At 34.1% G+C, this 19890-nt stretch overlaps 1 protein-coding gene across 1 annotated transcript; it reads left to right on the top strand.

The window, feature by feature from the left end:
* The first annotated feature begins 16666 nt into the window (after positions 1 to 16666).
* LOC149533933 (UDP-glycosyltransferase 85A2-like) lies at positions 16667 to 18161 on the top strand. The gene is made up of 2 exons (XM_089807320.1): positions 16667 to 17162; positions 17245 to 18161. Exons 1-2 carry the CDS (start codon positions 16667 to 16669, stop codon positions 18159 to 18161), a joined length of 1413 nt encoding a protein of 470 aa, XP_089663446.1.
* Positions 18162 to 19890: the final 1729 nt, after the last annotated feature.

Here is a 19890-nt window from a genome sequence, read left to right as displayed (position 1 = left end):
CCCACTTCCTATTAGGAATTAGAAGTGGCTGAAGTAAACTGGTTGGATAGGAATTTTAATGCTTATTCTGCTGGTAGGTGGGACACTCCCTAACATACTGAAGCACCTCTTCTTTGAGCCCTTTCCATGTGAAGCACTCTCTAATCTATTGGTATGCCTTATAGAAACCACAATGTCCTACCATAGGTAAATCATGAAAATATTTCATAACCATCCTCCTCACTATTGAGCCTAGAACCAAAAATATTTTCCTTTTTTAAATGACAAGCTCATTCACAAGGGTGTATCTGCTATCCTAAATAGTTCCATCTATGAATCTAGCTATCCACGCATCCTTGTCATAGTCTACAAGGATCAAGTGTCTCCAATCCTCTGATATATCTGTCAATAAGCTCAAATGGGGCCTATGTGATAAAGCATCACAAACTACATTTTGTGTCTCCATAAAATATGTAATATCAAAGTCCTAGGATTGTAACTTTCTCACCCACTTCTACTACCTATCATTGAGATCTTGCTGCACCAAAAAGTGTTTTAGGCTATTATGGTCAATTTTGATACAAAATTTTTTACCTACCAAATATTGCCTGAATTTAGCCAAAGCATGCATAATGGCTAACATCTCCTTATCATATATGTTGAAGCTCTGCTTTGGCCCTCTTAATTTCCTGCTCTCATAAGAAATAGGGTACTTCTCCTAGATAAGCATTGCTCCAATGCCCTCTCTAAAAGCATCACAATGTAGCTCAAAAGGTTTGTTGAAATCTGGTAACACTAACATTGGATAGGAAGTCATCAACTCCTTAAATTTCTCAAAATACTCATGTACATTAGAAGTCCACAAGAAAGCTCCCTTTCTCATCAAATCTTTCAAGAGTGCTGCATGCTTGGAATATCCATCCACAAACCTCCTATAGAAACCACATAATCCTAGAAAGCCCCTCAACTATGAAAGGTTCAGTAGTGAAGGCCACTTGACAATGGTACGAATCTTTTCAGGATCCATGCGTACAACTTCTACACTGATGATGTGACCCAAATACAACAAATCTATCGTACCCAAACCACATTTTGAATCCTTTGCATACAAGGACTCTCTACCCAATATATCCAACACTATGTCAAAGTGAACCAAGTGCTCCTCCCAAGTTCTATTGTACACCAAGATATCATTAAAGAAGACAAGTACATATTTCCTTAACTGAGGATGGAAAAGCCTATTCATTATTTCCTAAAAAGTAGAAGGTGCATTAGTTAGCCCAAATGGCATAACTACAAACTCAAAATGGCCATAATGACATCTAAAGGTTGTCTTCTTGATGTATTGCTCTCTAACTCTAATCTAGTGATAACCTAATCTTAAATCTACTTTTGAGAAGAAGCAAGCTCCATGAAGCTCATCTATCAACTCATCGATCCTAGGAATGATGTACCTATTTTTAATTGTCTTCCTATTAAGCACCCTATAGTCAATGCACATCCTCAATGTCCCATTATTCTTCTTCACCAACACCATTGAAGAAGAAAAAAGAGACTTAATCAATCTAATGTGGCCCATAACAAGTAACTCAATGGTTTTTTCAATTTAATCCTTCAAACTCTTGGAATGCCTGTAAGGTGTAATCATGTTGGGCTTGGCCCCCTCCTCTAACTCAATGATTTGCTCAATACCCTAGTATGGTGATCTACCTAGTGGAATGTCACTGAACACCTTAGAGTGTTTAACTTCAAACTTATGAATATTAGGAGGATATTCAGCCTTCTTATGTCCCTCCTATGATGGCATTAACATGTACTTTTCTATCCACTCTACTTGATCATGTTGAATCAATCTAGCCATCCTTTGAAAAGAAACCATTCTGAAATCATTGTCCCTTATTGCCTTAAGAATCTATGTCTTCCCATTCACTTTAAACCTCATCTCCATCTCCTTGAGATTAAGAGTGAACTCACCAATATTGTGCAACCAACTCATCCCAAGGACTATATTTGTATCTCCCATAGGCACAACATAGAAATCTACCTTTTAGACATAATTATTAGCTTCCAATGGGAGTCTAGTGATCTTATGATCACAATTGAGGACATAGCCATTAGCTACCCTCACTCTAATTCCCCCAAACTCCTCTATTTGTATTCCACACTTCTCCACCAAGCTAGCATCAATGAAATTATTAGTGGCACTAGTATCAACCCAAGTTATAACTTGCTATCTAATAAGTACTCCTGTCATTTGAAATGATCCTTCCTGCTTAATACTATTGAGACGAGCTTCCCTAAGTTTCCCATCTCCTTCCCCATCCTTGGACTCCATTTTAGACAAGTTTTCAGCCTTGTCTTCCTTTTTCTCACCATCTATTTCCTCTATATTAGACTATTGGTATGAATTATCTGATTCTGATTCCTCATAGTATGCCCACATAACTCTGTTAGCTTTTCCCTTTTCTCTAAGAGGATAGTCATGGTTTGCATCATAGGGTACCTTATAGTAGAAACATAATCTTTTCTTCCTCAAATTATTTAATGTTTCCCCACAAAAATGTGTTGGAGTTTTATCTTTAGAAAAATTAGTCCTCTCTGGTTTTTTATAAAATGGTTTGTTATCCTTACTAGAAGATGCTCTTTTGGACTAATTTTTTTTTTGTTGGGACTGCATGTTCCATACTTCTTACCTTTTTCATAGCTTCCTATAAAGAAATGGGATCAAATGCCTTTATCCAAGCTCTTAGTCATTCGGATAGGCCTTCAATGAAAAGAACTATCAATCTACACTATGAAATGTTTGGCACCATGACTAGCAACTGCTGAAATTCACCGATGAAATACTCCAAGTTGACTATTTGTTTTAGCTGTGCTAATTCCTATAAATAAACCTCTTGATCTTTCTTGTCAAATCTTTCAACCAACCTATCCACAAAAACTTGGTACTCTGTCACCTGATTATGCTAAAGTGTTACCATACCATTACACCACTAATCATGTGCTACTCTCTCTAAATGCAAAGTGGAATATTTGATAGCTCCAATCTTGGTCATTGGCCTTAGTGCCAAGAATGTGTCAAGATTATGAATCCAAGCTTGAGCTATCATCTTACCACTCCCATCAAATGTAGGCATAGTAAGCTTGCTTGTAGGCCTCTTTAGCTCACTATTTTGACCCTTAGGCCTCCTATCCTATCTAAGTGACTTGTAATTTTTTATTTCCTCTAATTTACAAAGTATTCAAAGGTCATCCTCTCCCAAAATTGAGGAACTAATAAATCCCATTTGTCATTTGCAACCATAAGGATATCTACAAATGTCTCATCCTCAACTTCCTCCATTGGTTCCTATAATAATTCCTCTCTAACAAAGGTAGGACGTGTGGGCCTATCTTCTATTCTGGAAAGAGTTATATGAGCTCTAGGTGATCCCACTGCACTCTTGTTATCCCCTTGTTCCTAATTTCATCTATCTTGTAGGTTCATGTGCTTAACCATGGTGGTGAGTGCCTACAATGCCTGTGCCATTCACTCTTGTCTTGCAACCATTGCTCTGAAAAATTCCCTTATTTCCTAATCCTCATTCCCATTTTCTCTTGGTGGAATACACTTTTGTCTGTCACCCATGGTGTATGTCTACCTATCAAAATCTTGTTCCTTGTCAACAAAGCTCACCTGATAGTGAAAAAATTGTAAGAGCCAACCCCAGGTGGCTTGTGATTGCTAAACCCTCAGGATGGTAGGATTTAGCTTTGATACAAATTTATTATCCCTCTCCCAAACTAAATGATTTTAACTCAAGGAATATTGTCAAACACTTGTATGCTGCCTCTCAATGATAAGAAATTTATAATGTTCTCAAATGATATTACAATGCCTCTTACAATACACTAATATGCAAGTGCAATTCTTTTGGTATTTTCAATGCATATACATGGAAACTAGATATGGAATGCAGAACTATAGCCAACTAACATTTTGAAAAACAATTGACATACAACTATTATTCTGATCATATATTCTATTATATGGACATTTCTTCAAACAAATTGTATGCAACATGTATCTCCTTTATTGAATTCATTCTCATGGGCTTACAATAATGACTAAAGCAATGCCAAAATATGATTTTGAATTATCATAGAAAAATCATATGATTAAAAATTACAATGCTAACTATTAATAGTTGTAAGAGGAACCTAATAATAGTGATGCCCAAGAATGGATATGAATCATACATAAATACCGTAGTGTGAGATCATGCATGAGTATTGTAGCAACCAGAATGTATTCTCCAATTTATGCACAAATGAAACTCTTGAATGAAGGTCTCCCAAATTCCAAATTCAATGAATATTTCACCACCTCAAATGGTTGCAACATTGAAGATTTGACGTTCTCCAATGGCTAACTAAAATTAGAGAACTTGTTTTCTTCTCCAAAGTTTATATCAAATGCAATTCATAATAATCAGATGATAAACAATGAAGCTCTCACCTCTATTTATTCTTTTCCTTCACCCTTCTAGAAGGAAATAAAATATTATTTACTTGCATTCTCTAGAAGCTTCCCCCTTTCCAATACAATAATTAGTTGTATTTCTAGAAAATGCACTCTCTAGAAGCTTCTCCCTTGCAATACAATAATTAATTATGCTTCTAGAAAATTAAATTAATTAAATATAAAGTCACCTTTTTATTTTAATTTATTTAATGAATTTATAATAAATTAATTTAATCAATTTCTCCTTATTTCTCCACTTAGCCTTTGGAGAATGTAAAGGCTAAGAACTCCACTGAGATGCTAAAAAGATGGGGACATTACAAGTAGGGGCTATCTCTACCTCCATCAACATTTTATTGATAGCTGCAACAGTTTCACTTCTTATTGTATTTTTATCATGTCTCATAAATAGAATAGGCCTCATTTTGTTTTGTAGATAGGGTACTAGTTTACTCGTCAATTTCTTTATTTCTTCTTCATATTTAGTCTTGCACATAGTTCTTATCATTGATTTCCAAAGTTCCATATCTTCTTCCTGAACTAGTGCCTTCTTTGTTATAATTCTATCATAGACTTTTTGATTGACAAATCCTTTAATATCCTTAATTTTCAAGTTATTTAGAATCATATATCTCACAATACAGATATCAATCTATTCTTTATCCATATAACTGTACAAATCATAAAAAAATTTCATCTGTACAAAATTCCCTTGATTAACAATAGTTGTGTTAATCTTCTCTATTTTAGGTTTCTAGGGTTGCCTTGTTTTACCTGTTGGCTACTTGGAAACAATGAATTTCTCTAGTTGTTTGTCTTCTTGTTTCTCGACTTCTTCTTCATCACTAGAGTCTTCAATTTTCAACAATTTCTTCTTTCTCTTCTTTGGTCTAATAGCTTGTAGCTTAAATCTCTTTGATTGCCTGCTAGATCCACTTGGTTGTTTGGCCGATACAACAACATAATGAATGCTCTATTTTGTAGGAGTTTCTACAATAGATACACCAGATGCTTGGCCAACTGACAAAGGTGTCACATACATTACACCTTGTTCACCAGTTTGTTTTAGTCTAGGATAGTTTGTCTAACTACTTGTGATTCTTCTTCTGACATACCAACCTCAAATAGTGCTTTCTTCATTATAGATGCAATCTTCTTATGATATGCCTTTTCTAATGATGTCTGGTAAGTTGACTGGGTTATCTCCTCATACATTCCAAATCTGTATGATGCTTGATTTGTATTGCATTTCAACATTAAATCAATATAACTAATAGTTATATCATCGCTTAATTCATAACCTGTGGGTTCAAGAAATGTTTCCCAAGGTTATACTAGTTCAATGTAGGTTAAGTCAATATCTACCATAAAACATATATCATTCTTAAATTTGTCAATAATTGTAGGGCCAATTATGAATCTCTGTTTCACCTCATTTTGAAATTTTCTCACAATCAAATTTTTGTTTTCTAAGATTTTCTCTACTAGATGCCTTCTACACACATCTATTATCTTGTTCATAGTGCATCTTTTACTGCTCATAATATTAGTAACTAATAAAAATTGAAATCTTTTAAGTACATGAAAGAAAATATGATTAATCAAAGACTAGAATTTGAATACACCATTCTTAGTTCTCTTAATTTTCTCCAAATTCTCAAGAAGTTGTACTCTTAGAATCTCTCTCAAATTCACTTTTTCTTTCTCAACACATATCTTATAAGTTGCATAAATGAATCCTGCTAAAAGCTCATCATTCTTAGAACTTGCACAAATAGAATATGCAATGATTCTGCTAAAGAATCTTACATCATGTTGTTTGATGGTGCTAATAACCATTGCTTTACCATTGTAAACTGCCTTAGTATAACTTTCAACCTTTTTCTTAATTGGTTTCTCACCAATAGGTACACTACCTTGTTTTCTAAGGCCAGTGACCTCATGAATAAGGTCAATAAAGATGTCAACTACATTGTCTCCCATCCAAATCTTTCCAATATGAGTTCTGCTCAATGTGATCTATGTACATTTTTCTCTACCAAGTTCATGGTATAAATGATATTTGACTAAGTCTAAGTCTTTAAGATGCTCAGATTTGGGCTTAATAGTCATATCATGATTGAAAACAATTTCCATATCTTTGTTGATAAACTCACTTCCAGTGGTTTCAAACTTACTATACAGGTAGCTTCCTACATCTTCCAACAAAACTACATTATCCAGAGTAGTTGACAAAGCCGAATTAGGGTTTTCCTTTAAAGGTTTCATAGGAACAACCTTTAATTTGGGTCTCTTGACATTTTCAACATTTAGAACAACTGACATATCCATGATTACATCAAATACAAATTTACCAAAGAATTTATGTGTGGAGAATGATAAAGTACTTTTTTCAGAGTAGGGTTTTGCTCGAAATCACTTGTGCCAAATTAATTTTGTGTGCTCTTAGCTTCTGAGATGATCACAATTTAGAAATAATCAAGTTTATACCCTATTTATTTAGCTAGAACATGCATTAATTGCATACTTTGCTAAATCAAAAAAGTTATTTATTTCATTCTGAAATCAAATATCTACTCAAGATCAACTATCTAATCTTTGAATTCTATCTGAGGTTCACCATAGCTTCCTTTCACCATGACAATGTTCCACAAAACTTCACATCACCAAATTTGCTGTAGAAACATAGATTTCATCTTCTGTCACAGAGTAAACTTTCTCTATTATAATAGTAACACTTATTTCCTTTGTAACTTGTTTAATTAAGCTCCAAATTTTAAGAAATCTTAACTACAATCCAAACTCATTAAGATACATCTTCTCTCAACCTCACTGTGAGTAGCTTGATCTCTAAATGAACTTTCCAACTCTAGTGCTATGAGAAAGCTTAATTCAATTTGGTTGAATCAAACTCAATTATTGACTTTGATTTTCCTATCTCACCATCATCTAACTTTTCCTTTGAAATATCTAATCCTTTTACAAATGCCTCATTGAGTTCTTCTTAGTCCACTAACTATATTTTTTTGTTCTTCATTGTGTTTCTTAGTTCTGGAGTTACTCTCATGATTCCTTCTATCATTTCCAAAGTTTATCCCATTATTGCTTCTATTTATAAAGTTTCTTCCATGATTCCTTCTATCATTTCCAAAGTTCCTTCCATTGTTGCTTCTATCCATTCTAAAGTACTTTGTTGTATGTATGAAGTTGTTGCATATAACTAACATACTAGGGTTTTGCTTCTAGGATTCTATTGATCAATAAGTACTTGACAATTCTAGGCTATTTGTCAAAAGTTGTTACACCTATAACACATGATCTACTTCCTTTCTTCATATGCTCTACTTTCTCTTGATGTCCTTTCATTAGATCTTCTTCTATATGTGGGGTTAGTGTTTCTAAACATTCTACAATTTCTTCTATCATTATCATATTTAGGTTTCCTACAATCAATTGCATTATGACCAATACCATGACAATTATGATGGTAAGATTTTGTAACATGATTAAATGATTTATTTGTACAATCTCCTTTCATATGACCTATTTCATTACATGAAAATTATTTACCTCTAAATTCATACCTAGTTTCCTTAGGAGATTTCACTTGCTTAGGTTCATCCAATTTCTTAGTTACCTTCTCTTGTCCAACTTCTTTGGATTTATTAGAAGATTGACTGGATTCAATCTTATCATCAGATTTATATTTCTCTTTTGGATGTGATTTACTTTAAGGTTTTTTTGCAAATATATTAAATAGATAACCAAGACTAATCTTATCATAGGTAGGTCTTTCTATTGACATTGATTCATCAAGCTTTTCTCTTCTAGTGTAAATATTTTCAAGTTGTTGCTTGTACTCAGTTAGTTCACCTTTCACAATAGTGTTGTTCTTATGAACCTCTTCATGATCTTCTTTCAATGTTTCAAAATTAGATGTCTTCTTTACTAGACTCACTCTAAGATCTAAATTTTCAATCTTCAAATAAGATTCAATTTTTCTAGGATCATTCCTCAAACTCAAATTTAAATTGGTAATCTTCAATTCATGTTTCAAGATCTTGTACTCTATTTTCAGTTTTGAATATTCATCATCACCAATAGATTCAGCAGATTCAAGCTTGGATTTAAGATGTTCAATCTTGTCCTTCAATTGTCTAATGTATACTATGGAGCCTTCATATATATCTTTTAGCTTATCTCTTTCTTCAGTAAGGAGATCAAATTTTTCAAGTACCTCTTCAAGGTTCTTCATCAACTGTTCCATATCCATAGGGATCTTAGTCAAGGTGTTAAGGCTCTTCTAAGTAACTGTGCTCTGATACCAATTATTAGAAATAGGGAATACTGAGAGTTGGCGGGGGGGGGGGGGTTACTGTGAATTACTATTCTACAAACTTTTGTCACCAACTAGATATTATTAGTTACTTTGAACCAAGCATGAGAAAATAAATAAGTAATGTTGAACAGTAATAATAATCATGCATAAAGAGAACTCATAACACCATATTTTGTTAACTAGGGAAACCCTAGCCAAGGGACAACTTTGGCGGGAATGATACACACTAGATAATATACTAATATATATGTTTCTTGTTAGAGGATGGACCCTATTAGGAGTCAATGAGAAAATTTAGTATAGAGAGTCCCTATTAGGAGACTTTGAATCCCTGTTAGGAGATTACCACCTTATTAGGAGTTGTAGTATAGTGGATGCAAGAAGAGCTCACTGTGTAAACATGCACTTCCAATTACAAGAAGAGCTCACTACCCAAAGAAGTAATCAATCCTCAAGTATATAGATGTTATACCTTCTTTCTTGGCTGATCTAACTTTAGCTTGATCTTTGATCATGAAATCAGGTTCACAAAAAGTTCTCATATCACTTCTCATATTACAGTTGCACATAACTTCACATCACTAATGACTTTTCAAAATGTCTTTGTATAAATACCATTCCTTTTCACAAATTTTTGCTAGGTCAGGTAAGACCACAATATAATTTTCCAACTTAGAGTAAACATCTAGGATGTCGGCTCTAATTGGTCAAGTAAATATTTTGTAAACAAAATAATTCCTTTCCCTTTAATTCTCTTGTTTTGTTTCATTGGTAAATTGTGAATATCTCTTTTTCATACTATTTCTACTAATGTCTGAAGTTATACTAATCATCATCAACATGTATATTATCTCCATCTATCTTTCCTAGTCATAATATGATGTTAGAAACATTTTACATAGAAAACAATGTACTGTTATAAACCAATTTCATACTTAGATAATTTTTTGAGTACCAAAAGATAAGTATCTTTAGTATAGAGTTTTTCTAAAAGTAAGCACATTATGTGTTGTCATTAATGACAAAAATTACATCACTAAATAAATCTAATTGTCAATATTTAATCCATTGAAGTATGAGAAGTTTGATGGAGCTCAACATCACTATATTAACCTTAGTCTCTTGCAAAATAGTGATCCAAAGTTCTGTAGTGAAATAACAATGGATGAATAAGTTAATGAGGAGTGATAATAATATCCATTATGGTTATACCTCCAACAAATCCTTTTTGACTTTTAGAGAACATGTTATTCAAAAAGGTTTCACTATGTTCACCAATACTTTAGCGATAATCTAATAAGTAGTGTTGTGTAGGCTTATGGGCCTATAGTCATTCATGGAGGAGGGTTCTCTTGATTTAGGAATGAGGAAAATATAAGTCTAGTTGGTAAATTTTTCCATCACACATGTTCTAAAGAAGAGGGAAACAACCTTGTTCAAACATATTTCCCAATGACATCCCAATACTCTTCAAAGAATGTAGGAGGAAACCCATTTGGACTTGGGGATTTGAAAGCATAAAAAGAAAAAGTAGTATCTCTTACTTCTTCTATTTTCACACAAGAGGTCAACATAACATTCTCTTCCTCTGTCAAAGATAAGGGGACACACCCAGTGAGGTCATTTGGGTTATCTAGAACTTGATCCCTAGGACCATTTTAAGTAAAAAATTTTAAAACTTCGGTGTTGATATATTCTTCTTCTTTCACCTCCATCCCATTATAGAAAATAAGGGATCTAATATGATTTCAACTTCTATGTCTTAGTGTAGTTTGGTTTAAAAACCTATTGTTTCTATCTGCCTCCTTTACCCATTGAATACAATACTTTTATTTCGAGAAAGTCTCCTCCTAGATGGATTGAGAGATCCATTAGATTCTGAGGGACCTTTCCTCTGTGTTTAGGATAGGATTGGAGTAATTTCTTTCTAGAAGCCCCTGAACTTGAACCAAATTTATCTCTAAGGTCCTTTTAGTATCAAACATACTTTTTTGAAATGAAATCTTATTCCAATTTCTAAATTTATCCCTTGCTTCCCTTAGTTTCATCTCAATGTTAATCATAGGGGAAGACTTGGTTGGCTTATCCCACCAATAGAAAATCACATTTCTTAGGTTGTGATTAGAAAGCCACATATTCTAAAATCTGTAGGGACCATCCACCTTTTTACTAGATTTCCACTCTACGTGAATAAAATTATGATTTTTCCCAATGCCATGCTTGTATTCCACCAAAAAATCATCCATATTAGTCTAGTTTGAAGAGAGAGATACCCTATCAAGTCTAACTTGGATAAGGGTGGAACCTTGTCTTCTATTAGTCCAAGTAAAATTATACCCCCTTAAATCTATATCATTGAGGCCTAAATCAAGGAAAAATTCCCCTACTTCTACCATGCTTTCTAAGAAGTCTTTAGTACCCCAAATTTTTTCAGAATGGTGGAGGGGGAAATTGAAGTCACCAATTACCATCCATTTAGAGTTGATAGTATTGATAATATGTGCAAGGTTTTTCCATAGAAGTTTCCTCTATCACTGGTTATTCAAAGGATAAACATTAACTAAATTCCACAAGCATCTATAAGAAAGATCTTGGAAAGTAATAATAATAGTATTACTAGAGGAATTTAGGAGAGTACCTTACAACTTACTTGCCTTCTAGATGACAATTAAACCTCTCAAAGCTCCTTGAAAATATTGGAAAATCCAAGAGGCATTAGGCCAAACAAACTTCACTTCATTTTCCATACAATATCTATTCATTTTTGTTTGTTCTATGAGAAGAATATCTACTTTGAGATCCGAAAGAGTATTCTTCAACATATGTTGATTTAAGTGATTGTTCACCCCTCTCAAATTCTAAGATAGTATTCTAACCATTTTAAAATATAATATAGTACTAAATAATAACCTTCTGAAGTCGCATCCTATCATATTGATTAGGCTTTGACCTCCACACAAGGACAACCATTAACAATCAGAGCCTCTAGGATTCCCTTCAAATATCCCTTGGGTGGTGGGATGACTTCCTTGCATACTTGCATGCTAGTATTACCTTTTCCAACATCAATTTTATTCTTTCTTCTATTCATCGTATCAACCAGTGTACAGTAATTTTCCTTGATAATGTCATTCTGTGAGACAAGGTTGGCATCCCAAAGAGAAGTAGGTTTATTAGACCTTGAAGGGCCTTTAATCATTAGATTAGTGTCTTCCCAAGAAAGATATCTTGGGTAGGGAAGAACCACTAAAATATCCAAGATGATACTTAAAGGGGGAGGGCTAACAACCTTCTTAGAAGAAAATGAGGAAGAAGTAAGGAGGGATCTAATAGATTCATCTAGAATTTTTTTTTGAGCTAGAGTGAGAAGAGGGCTAGCCTTAGGAGGAGGGAGAAAATTAGTTTTAGACCCCTCCTTACCCAATATGATATAAGGTGCTTTATTGGTGGGAAGGATTATCTGAACCAATGGGTTTTTAAAGGTAAAACCTAGTGCTCTAAAACTCCCTTGGGTTCCTCTACATATCTCAGGAGAGAGGAAGCACAAGAAAGGTCAATATGGCCAAAACATCTATATTTTACATGGAAAATATCTTCTTTTTAAAAAACCAATGGTTCCATAGAGGACCTCATCTTTGAGTCTAGGGTAACAAATGTAGGAAGAATCTTGTTCATAGAAATGTTGACATAGATTCTGGCATGGGTATGTGCAGGATCGTGGTCAACCAAACTATGCTCTTAAGTGGCAGTAAAAAATCAAAAAATTAGGTTTATGTCAACTTGACGTGCAATTTTCTACTTGTTATTAACTTTATATCAAAACATTGAGAGAAGAGAATCTATAGAAAATTGATTCTAGTTTCTAAACTACTAGGACTTATCTCAAAAAATTAAAAATTGATTGGTCAAAATCTTGAATTTTAATGCATAAGAAGTAGACATATGTTTGACCACCTTAATCAAAATCAAATGATAATATTTTTAAAATAATATTCTAGATATAAGTAGTAGACTTATGCCTAGATGTGACACATATTTTTGGATATTTTTATTCTAAATAATTAATTAATAATTAATTTTTGACTTTAGTAGTTTTGGAATAAAAAACTCGTGTCTGACCACCTTAAGTAATTTAAAACTCTGTAAAATTCAATTTTTCATTTTTTTTCCTTACTGTAGAAGAAACATAGAATATGATGCATCTTTCGGATTTAAAAAATGTTGTACCATTTGAAAGTTATAGTTGTTCTTCAAGTAGTGTGTCAATCAACACTTTATACGTAACTCCATTAGAAAATAAGTAATAATTACTTACTAAACTCATAATTTGACAAACCTTACATTTATGGAAAGATAAGAACATTATTAAGCAACCCTTTTCATTTCATCAAATTTTGGTGAAAAAAAAAAGTCATCAGCTACATGTTTGAAGTAAAAATCACATAAAAACAGGGCAAAAGCACATTTTTAGGATGTTTTAAAATTTGACCATATAGGTTTGGTATCAAAAAATATAGTAGACCTTATAAAGATATTAATTGTTTTCATTTAGTATCAAGGTGGGTGCGAAAAAAGTTGGAATAGATTTTGAAATGGTTTGAGATATTTCAGAACTACAGATTTTTCAGATTGCCACTTTTTGGCACACCATGATCCTCCACATACCCACATACAAAAATTGGGATTTTGACTAAGTAACTTTATCCACTGACAAAAGGGACCCAATTTCTTCCTATTCCTCTAAAAAATTCTATGTACCAGAACTCCAAGGGTAGGTCTCAACGTCTTACCCATATTTGTGTAGAAGCTCCTAGATCAACAATTGGGTCTAGTTTAGACTTCCATTTCCAAACATTAAGAATTATCTTCTTGTTTGATCCTAGATACACAAACCATTAGTAAGAACAAAAAGTAGACCCTCCCTTAACTGCAAAGGAGTAGCCAAATGAACCATTAAGGAGAGCATTAATCTTAACACTTCCTTTAAGAGACCAAGCACATGTTTCCCATTTCTTTAGGTGATCAACAATCAACCTAAAGAGTTGGAACTGACCTACTAGGGATAAAACCATACCTCCCACTAAGTCGTCTATAATATCATCAAGAAACAGGATAGTGGTAACTTTAAATAAGCAAGAGCTAAAAGATTTGGAAGGAGACAACCCCCCTACTATAGCACCCAAAACCTTTTCAGCAAAGGAACTATTGCCAAGTTGAGCCACCATTGAGGAACTAGCCTTAAAACCTGAAGCAAAGGAGGGGAATACACCAGGGGCTTCAAAGGAGTCCAATCTACCAATAGAGAGGAGAAGTGATCCATGGAAACCCCCATGCCAAAACAAGAGAGGTATAGGAGGGGAAGAATCTAAGGGTGGATAGACAAGAAGGCCAAAGACAGGGTAGGACCAAAGCTTAGAGTAGAGCTAGGGAGCAAGAAGTGGGATATGTTCTCGTAAAACACATGTTAAATAAACTAGATGACATGATTGTTTTTTGGGCATGCTAGAAGAGTATGATGGATCCATTGGTGGACACTATTTATGAGTGGTTTTATACTAGCACAAATTTAGAATTCTATCTAGCTATGGAAATGGTGTTGGATGACTAAAACATTTCCATTTTTGCTTGAGGATCTTCCTCCAAAGAAATTTTATAGAAGATCTCCATACACAAGTTTAATAGGGTCTTTTGGAAGTTCACATTATTATTATTATTATTATGATTATTATGTGAGTATGCATTCACCACTTTTTGCAACTTGTGCATCTATGAAGGCTACGATTCTAGTTGTCTTCTACACATCATTTTTAAAAATTGCTTTTGAATTTTTGAAAGATTTTCATTTTAAATATATAAAATGGACTTTGTAATGTTTGAATTCCATCATATCTTAGCCATATTAGAAAATATATTCTATTGCAAAGAATTTGGTACAATCAGGGCCACCTTATTGTTTTGAACACTATGTTGTTTTGCATTTCTTGTTTAAATTTAGATTTATTTATTAGAGTTATGCTTATGTTTCTTTTATTGTCCATCGGGAATATTTCTATAACATATTTATCAAAAAGTTATTGTGATTATGGAGGATTTATTTTTTTGTGATTGCTACTGTGCTTGATGGCTTTTAATAAGACATTAAGAGAATTAACATGTCCTTTGTATTTTTTTTCTCAAAAACCTGCCAATGATCTGGTACTATTATATGGGAATTTTTAGAATCACCTTTATTTAAATAATCCATTATCTATATAGCATTGTAACAAATTACCTGAATTTTATTTCCCTCTCTCCTAATAAGTTTAAGAAAAAATAATTGCCTTAGAAATGTCAATTTACCAAACAAAAACATCCCTATCTCTATTTATTTCTTGAACACAATGACAGTCATAAAAGGAAAAACTTGACAATTGATATTGATATTGACTGTACTCTAACTGACATACAAACAACTTATAGTTTTAGCACATGTATGGATAATAGTACAAAGAACTAACATTTTTTTGAATCATAGCAAACAAAAATCTCAAAATAAAGTGGATTTAATCTGTGCTGTTATATTAGGCCTTTCTTTGTACATTTGGATTTCCTACATTTTCCTAATGGTGATGTTGTGTAACTTATGATTCATCTTCATATAAGTTAGAGAAAATGCTCATCACTATTCATGTTATTACAGTAGATTCATATAATTTAAGTCATACCTAGCTTTTTTTATTATTACAAGGAACTCTAAATGGTCATAGTATGTTATTAATAAATTTATCATAGGTTGAGTTTTTTCGACTCTAATGATGAGTAGTTGAAATCTGCCCATGATCTCATGCCATTACGAAACCTACGTTATTGACATACCCACTATCACTATATCATAATGATTAATTCCCTGAATTTGGTTGCCCTTTCATTTGATAAGTTTATGAAAAATTGCAATTCTTTCTTTGAAGAGATACAATAGTGCTCTAAAATATTATGATTAAGATTAATAGTGTTTCTAGCGTAGAATTCTATATTTCTTATATTTTGATTGTGTTATAGGTATTCCACGATGAGTTAAGAAAAAGGCACGATTTTATGTTGAAATAGTTGCTCCATTTATTTAGGGTACTTGGGCACTAACTTTTTATCATGTGTGTGCCAACTTGAGGAGGAAGTTCTTGTTTAAGACTATAATTGATTGTCCGTCACAGTGCCCAAAAGAAATGTGTGTCAATTTTAGAAGGAGGTTGTTGTTTGAGACTGTCATTTTGTGTCTTAATACCAACTTATATCATTATTCCATCCCTATACATCTATTTGAGGTGGGTTACAACCACTCTTGGTATCAAATGTGTTATTTATTGGTATATTTAAGTTGGGAAGATCAGATTTTATGAGGTGATTAACAATAGAATCTGCTTAGTATATCTTCTGGTACAAGTGACTTATATTGTTAAATCAAAATCTCACGCACACATATATACTAACCCGAAATGAGATTCCAAGTTGCGAAAACATAAATATTGCGAAGGTTTTATTTTGTTTTTCTGTGATGTTGAACGAGTCAAAAATTGACGAGCATAGATTCGAAAAGAAACTAAAACTATAGACTCCGTTCGGCGTCCAACGATTAGCAAACAGAAATTAGGTCAATGAAGGTTCTTTTTGCTTGTGGTTCTGATCCTTTGATTCCAGCTGTGGGGTACTCTTACGCATCTAATACATGATTAATAAATCCATCTTCACGTGGTACAGTTATGCTGATTTCTCGATGGCGGATATTTAGCTTGTATGACTGCTAACTCCTTTTCTATACTTCGATTGAAGGAAAATAAGCACCTTCAGATTGAGTGCAAAGAAAAATCATGGGTGGAAGTGGAGATAGGAGACCTCATGCTGTTTTGGTTCCAATCCCCGCCCAAGGGCATGTGAACCCTATGATGCTGCTCGCCAAAAATCTGGTTCAACAAGGATTTGTTATCAGTTTCGTCAGTACCGATTACAACCATTCTCGTATTCAACAGGCCAACAAAGATTCTGTTTCTGGTGATGTTTATATTCGTTGGGTAGTCGTCCCAGACGCCCTTCCTCCCACCGATACTCGCACTGAAGTTGTCACTTTGTTTCAGGTGGCAGAAAACACTATTGTCCCCTTCATTGACAAACTGATTGGAGAAATGAAAAGGCAGGATCCTGAGGAGCAAATCTGCTTGATAACGGACTGCCTGGGCGGCACCACATTTGACTTGGCCAAACGTCACGGAATTCCAATGGCTGCTCTCTGGGTGATGCCTATTTCCTTCTATGCTCTCATCTATAATTTACCCATTCTTGTCTCCTCCTCCCTCGTCCCTTCAAATGGTAAGCCCCATTATTATTTTCAACCGAGCAAGGCCCAGGGATTTCTCTAACAATGAGTGTTTTTGTTTTGACTACTTTACAGGAGTCCTCAAGGACTTTACTATGGAGAAATACCTCCCCTCCACGCCACCTCTCTACTCTGCACACCTTCCTTGGATTGCTGGATTCAATGAGTCCCATCAAGAGTTTATCTTCCGCAACATTGAAAGTTGCATGGAAAGAGTGAGGGAGCTGAAATGGGTATTGTTCAATTCTTTCTATTATCTTGAAGCCCCAGTAATCGATAGCCTAATTGCGCAAGGAGCATCGGTATGTTCATTTGGTCCCTGTATTCCTTCTCCCCGTCAGAAATCAGAAATAACAGCGAACTTCTGGTCAGAGGAAGCAGAATGTTTGGAGTGGCTTGACAAGCAGTCTCATCAGAGTGTCGTTTATGTGTCGTTCGGGAGTATGGCAGTAGTGAACCAGAGACAATTGGAAGAATTTGCACTGGTCTTGGAGGCCACCCAGAAACCGTTTCTGTGGGTTCTTCGAAGCGATCTAATGGAAGGTTCAAGCGCGATACTTCCTCCGGGATTCGTGGAAGCCACCAGAGATCGTGCATGTTTGGTGGGATGGTGTGCACAGGCTGAGGTTCTTTCTCATCCTTGTATCTCCTGTTTCATAACTCAGTGTGGATGGAATTCCATAGTGGAGGGCATCACCATGGGAGTTCCCATGCTCTGCTGGCCTTTCTTTGCAGAACAGTTTATGACCTCTGCTTATGTGGTTGACGTCTGGAAGATTGGATTGGCCTTGAACAAGAACGATGATGGAATAACAGAAAAAGAGGAAATCGATATGGGGGTGAGGAGAGTGTGTGAAGATAAAGAGATGAAGGCGAGAATGATGAAATTGAGGGAGGAAGCAAAGGATGAAGTGAAGGTCGAAACGGGATCGTCTCATGCAAATTTTCTAGACTTCGTGAAGGCGATGAAAGAGGGAATCCCGCAGAAATAGCTGGTCTAATTTCATCAATGTGTTTGATCGTGTAATATCACTTATCACTGTTTTGTTCTGTTCTGTTCATCCACTCCTTCTGCTTATTTTCACTCGTCTGCCTCCGTTTGGCTACCTTCTTAAATTTATGCAATGTTGTTTTAGTAAAGATCTGGCCCGGTCTCTCCAACACATGACTGAATGTTATTTGACATCTCAATCCTTAAAAATCTAGTTTCGACTGGCTCTTCAAAGTATGAACAGAACATGAGAGAAATTGTTTCATTTAAAAGCATGGATTGGAGCGATGCTATCTGGCTTTCGTGTTGAGCTAAAATTTCCCTTTCACACTACCATCTCCGAAGTGAGTTTTATTTATTTATTTGCCAATTGGCTATAAAATGCCAATAGTTTGAGTTTTTATATAGATCCCTTGATAAATAAAGGATATTTTCTATAGTAAGTCAAATTATAATATTTTTATCAAAGTTGAAATATTCAAATTTGTTGATCAATGTTTATGACTCTATTGGTCAGTAAAAAATTATTTCTCATAAGAATAACTAGTGTACTTAATGCTCATTACATGTAGATAATTTTCAAAGAGGTTAATTATTGAGTTAAGTGCACTGGAGTTGAGTAAAGATAGGATGGATGACCTGCCAAAAGGTCCAATGTTTCAACCTCTTTGACCATCACCTAGCTATAATGAGTGTTAAATATACCATTCATTCTAATGAGAGATATAAACTTGTGAACAACTACTTATGAAACATAGGTCAATGATTTTGACTCAAAAACTACATTGTTGAATCCTAACAACAATTTCATGAATGCTTGAAGAAGTCACACACCAACTATGATGTGAAGTCTATTCTAAGATGATTTTGACAACTATTGTCAAGGTTTGTAAGCAATAGTTTTCTCTAGATGATTGTTTCACCTCTTCATTTGGATATTATTTCATCACACTCAACCATTTCATATATAAGGATAGATTTTTTTTTTTGGCATTCTATCTTTCTCTTCCATGATTGAGAATATTGAATAACATAAAAGATTCCTGACTTATGAAGCTTAACAACTAAGGGAAAAGATATGAGAATGTATAGGAAGGATGCACCCAAGTTCATAAAAGACAAGGACAACTTTGGCACACGGTCGACTGGTATGAAGTTATATTTTTTAGGTTTCTCAAATAATACTGTTAGCTATCTTTCTAAAAGTATTTACTACCTATTGGAAATGATACAAGAGAAGCATTGGCTTATAACTCAATAATGATAGAGATTGCATGTACTTTACAAGATACATAGTATGTTGATATCAAATGATTAGATTATGTTAAGGATATGTGGGACGAGCTATTGAAAGTACATGGAGGTGATGAATATGTATAGGAAATCTGTTGTGGACTCTTTCAAGATGAGCAAGTGGCTCTTTTGTGAGATCAACCAAATTAAAATTAAATTGCTCTCTATTTGAAGTAAAATGGATAATTTTTAGAATCAAGAGGCTCCGTGGGATGAAAGTGAAGCAAAAGATCTTGTTTATTCTTGATATAAAATGATTGAGGATGTTGAGATGATGAAAAAATAACATGAGAGAAGAATAATGGGGTTGGAGACCAAAACAAAAATAATCAATAATAACCTTAGTACATTGGTCTCTTTAAGTATGAAGGTCTTTAATACAAATTCTATTAATATTAAATTTTAGTGGGTAAGAATGATAAAATGTGTCAAAATAA

Source organism: Cupressus sempervirens, chromosome 10 (assembly GCF_028749045.1).
Source record: "Cupressus sempervirens isolate cs-2001-9-10 chromosome 10, ASM2874904v1, whole genome shotgun sequence".
In the NCBI taxonomy this organism is placed as follows: domain Eukaryota; kingdom Viridiplantae; phylum Streptophyta; class Pinopsida; order Cupressales; family Cupressaceae; genus Cupressus; species Cupressus sempervirens.
This window is presented reverse-complemented; position numbering and strand designations above follow the sequence as displayed.

Excerpts from the sequence above, each read along its gene's own strand:
- LOC149533933 (XM_089807320.1), top strand. The coding sequence starts at position 16,667 with ATGGGTGGAAGTGGAGATAGGAGACCTCATGCTGTTTTGGTTCCAATC. Across the intron at positions 17,163-17,244 it reads CTCCCTCGTCCCTTCAAATG|GAGTCCTCAAGGACTTTACT; the intron begins GTAAGCCCCATT and ends ACTACTTTACAG.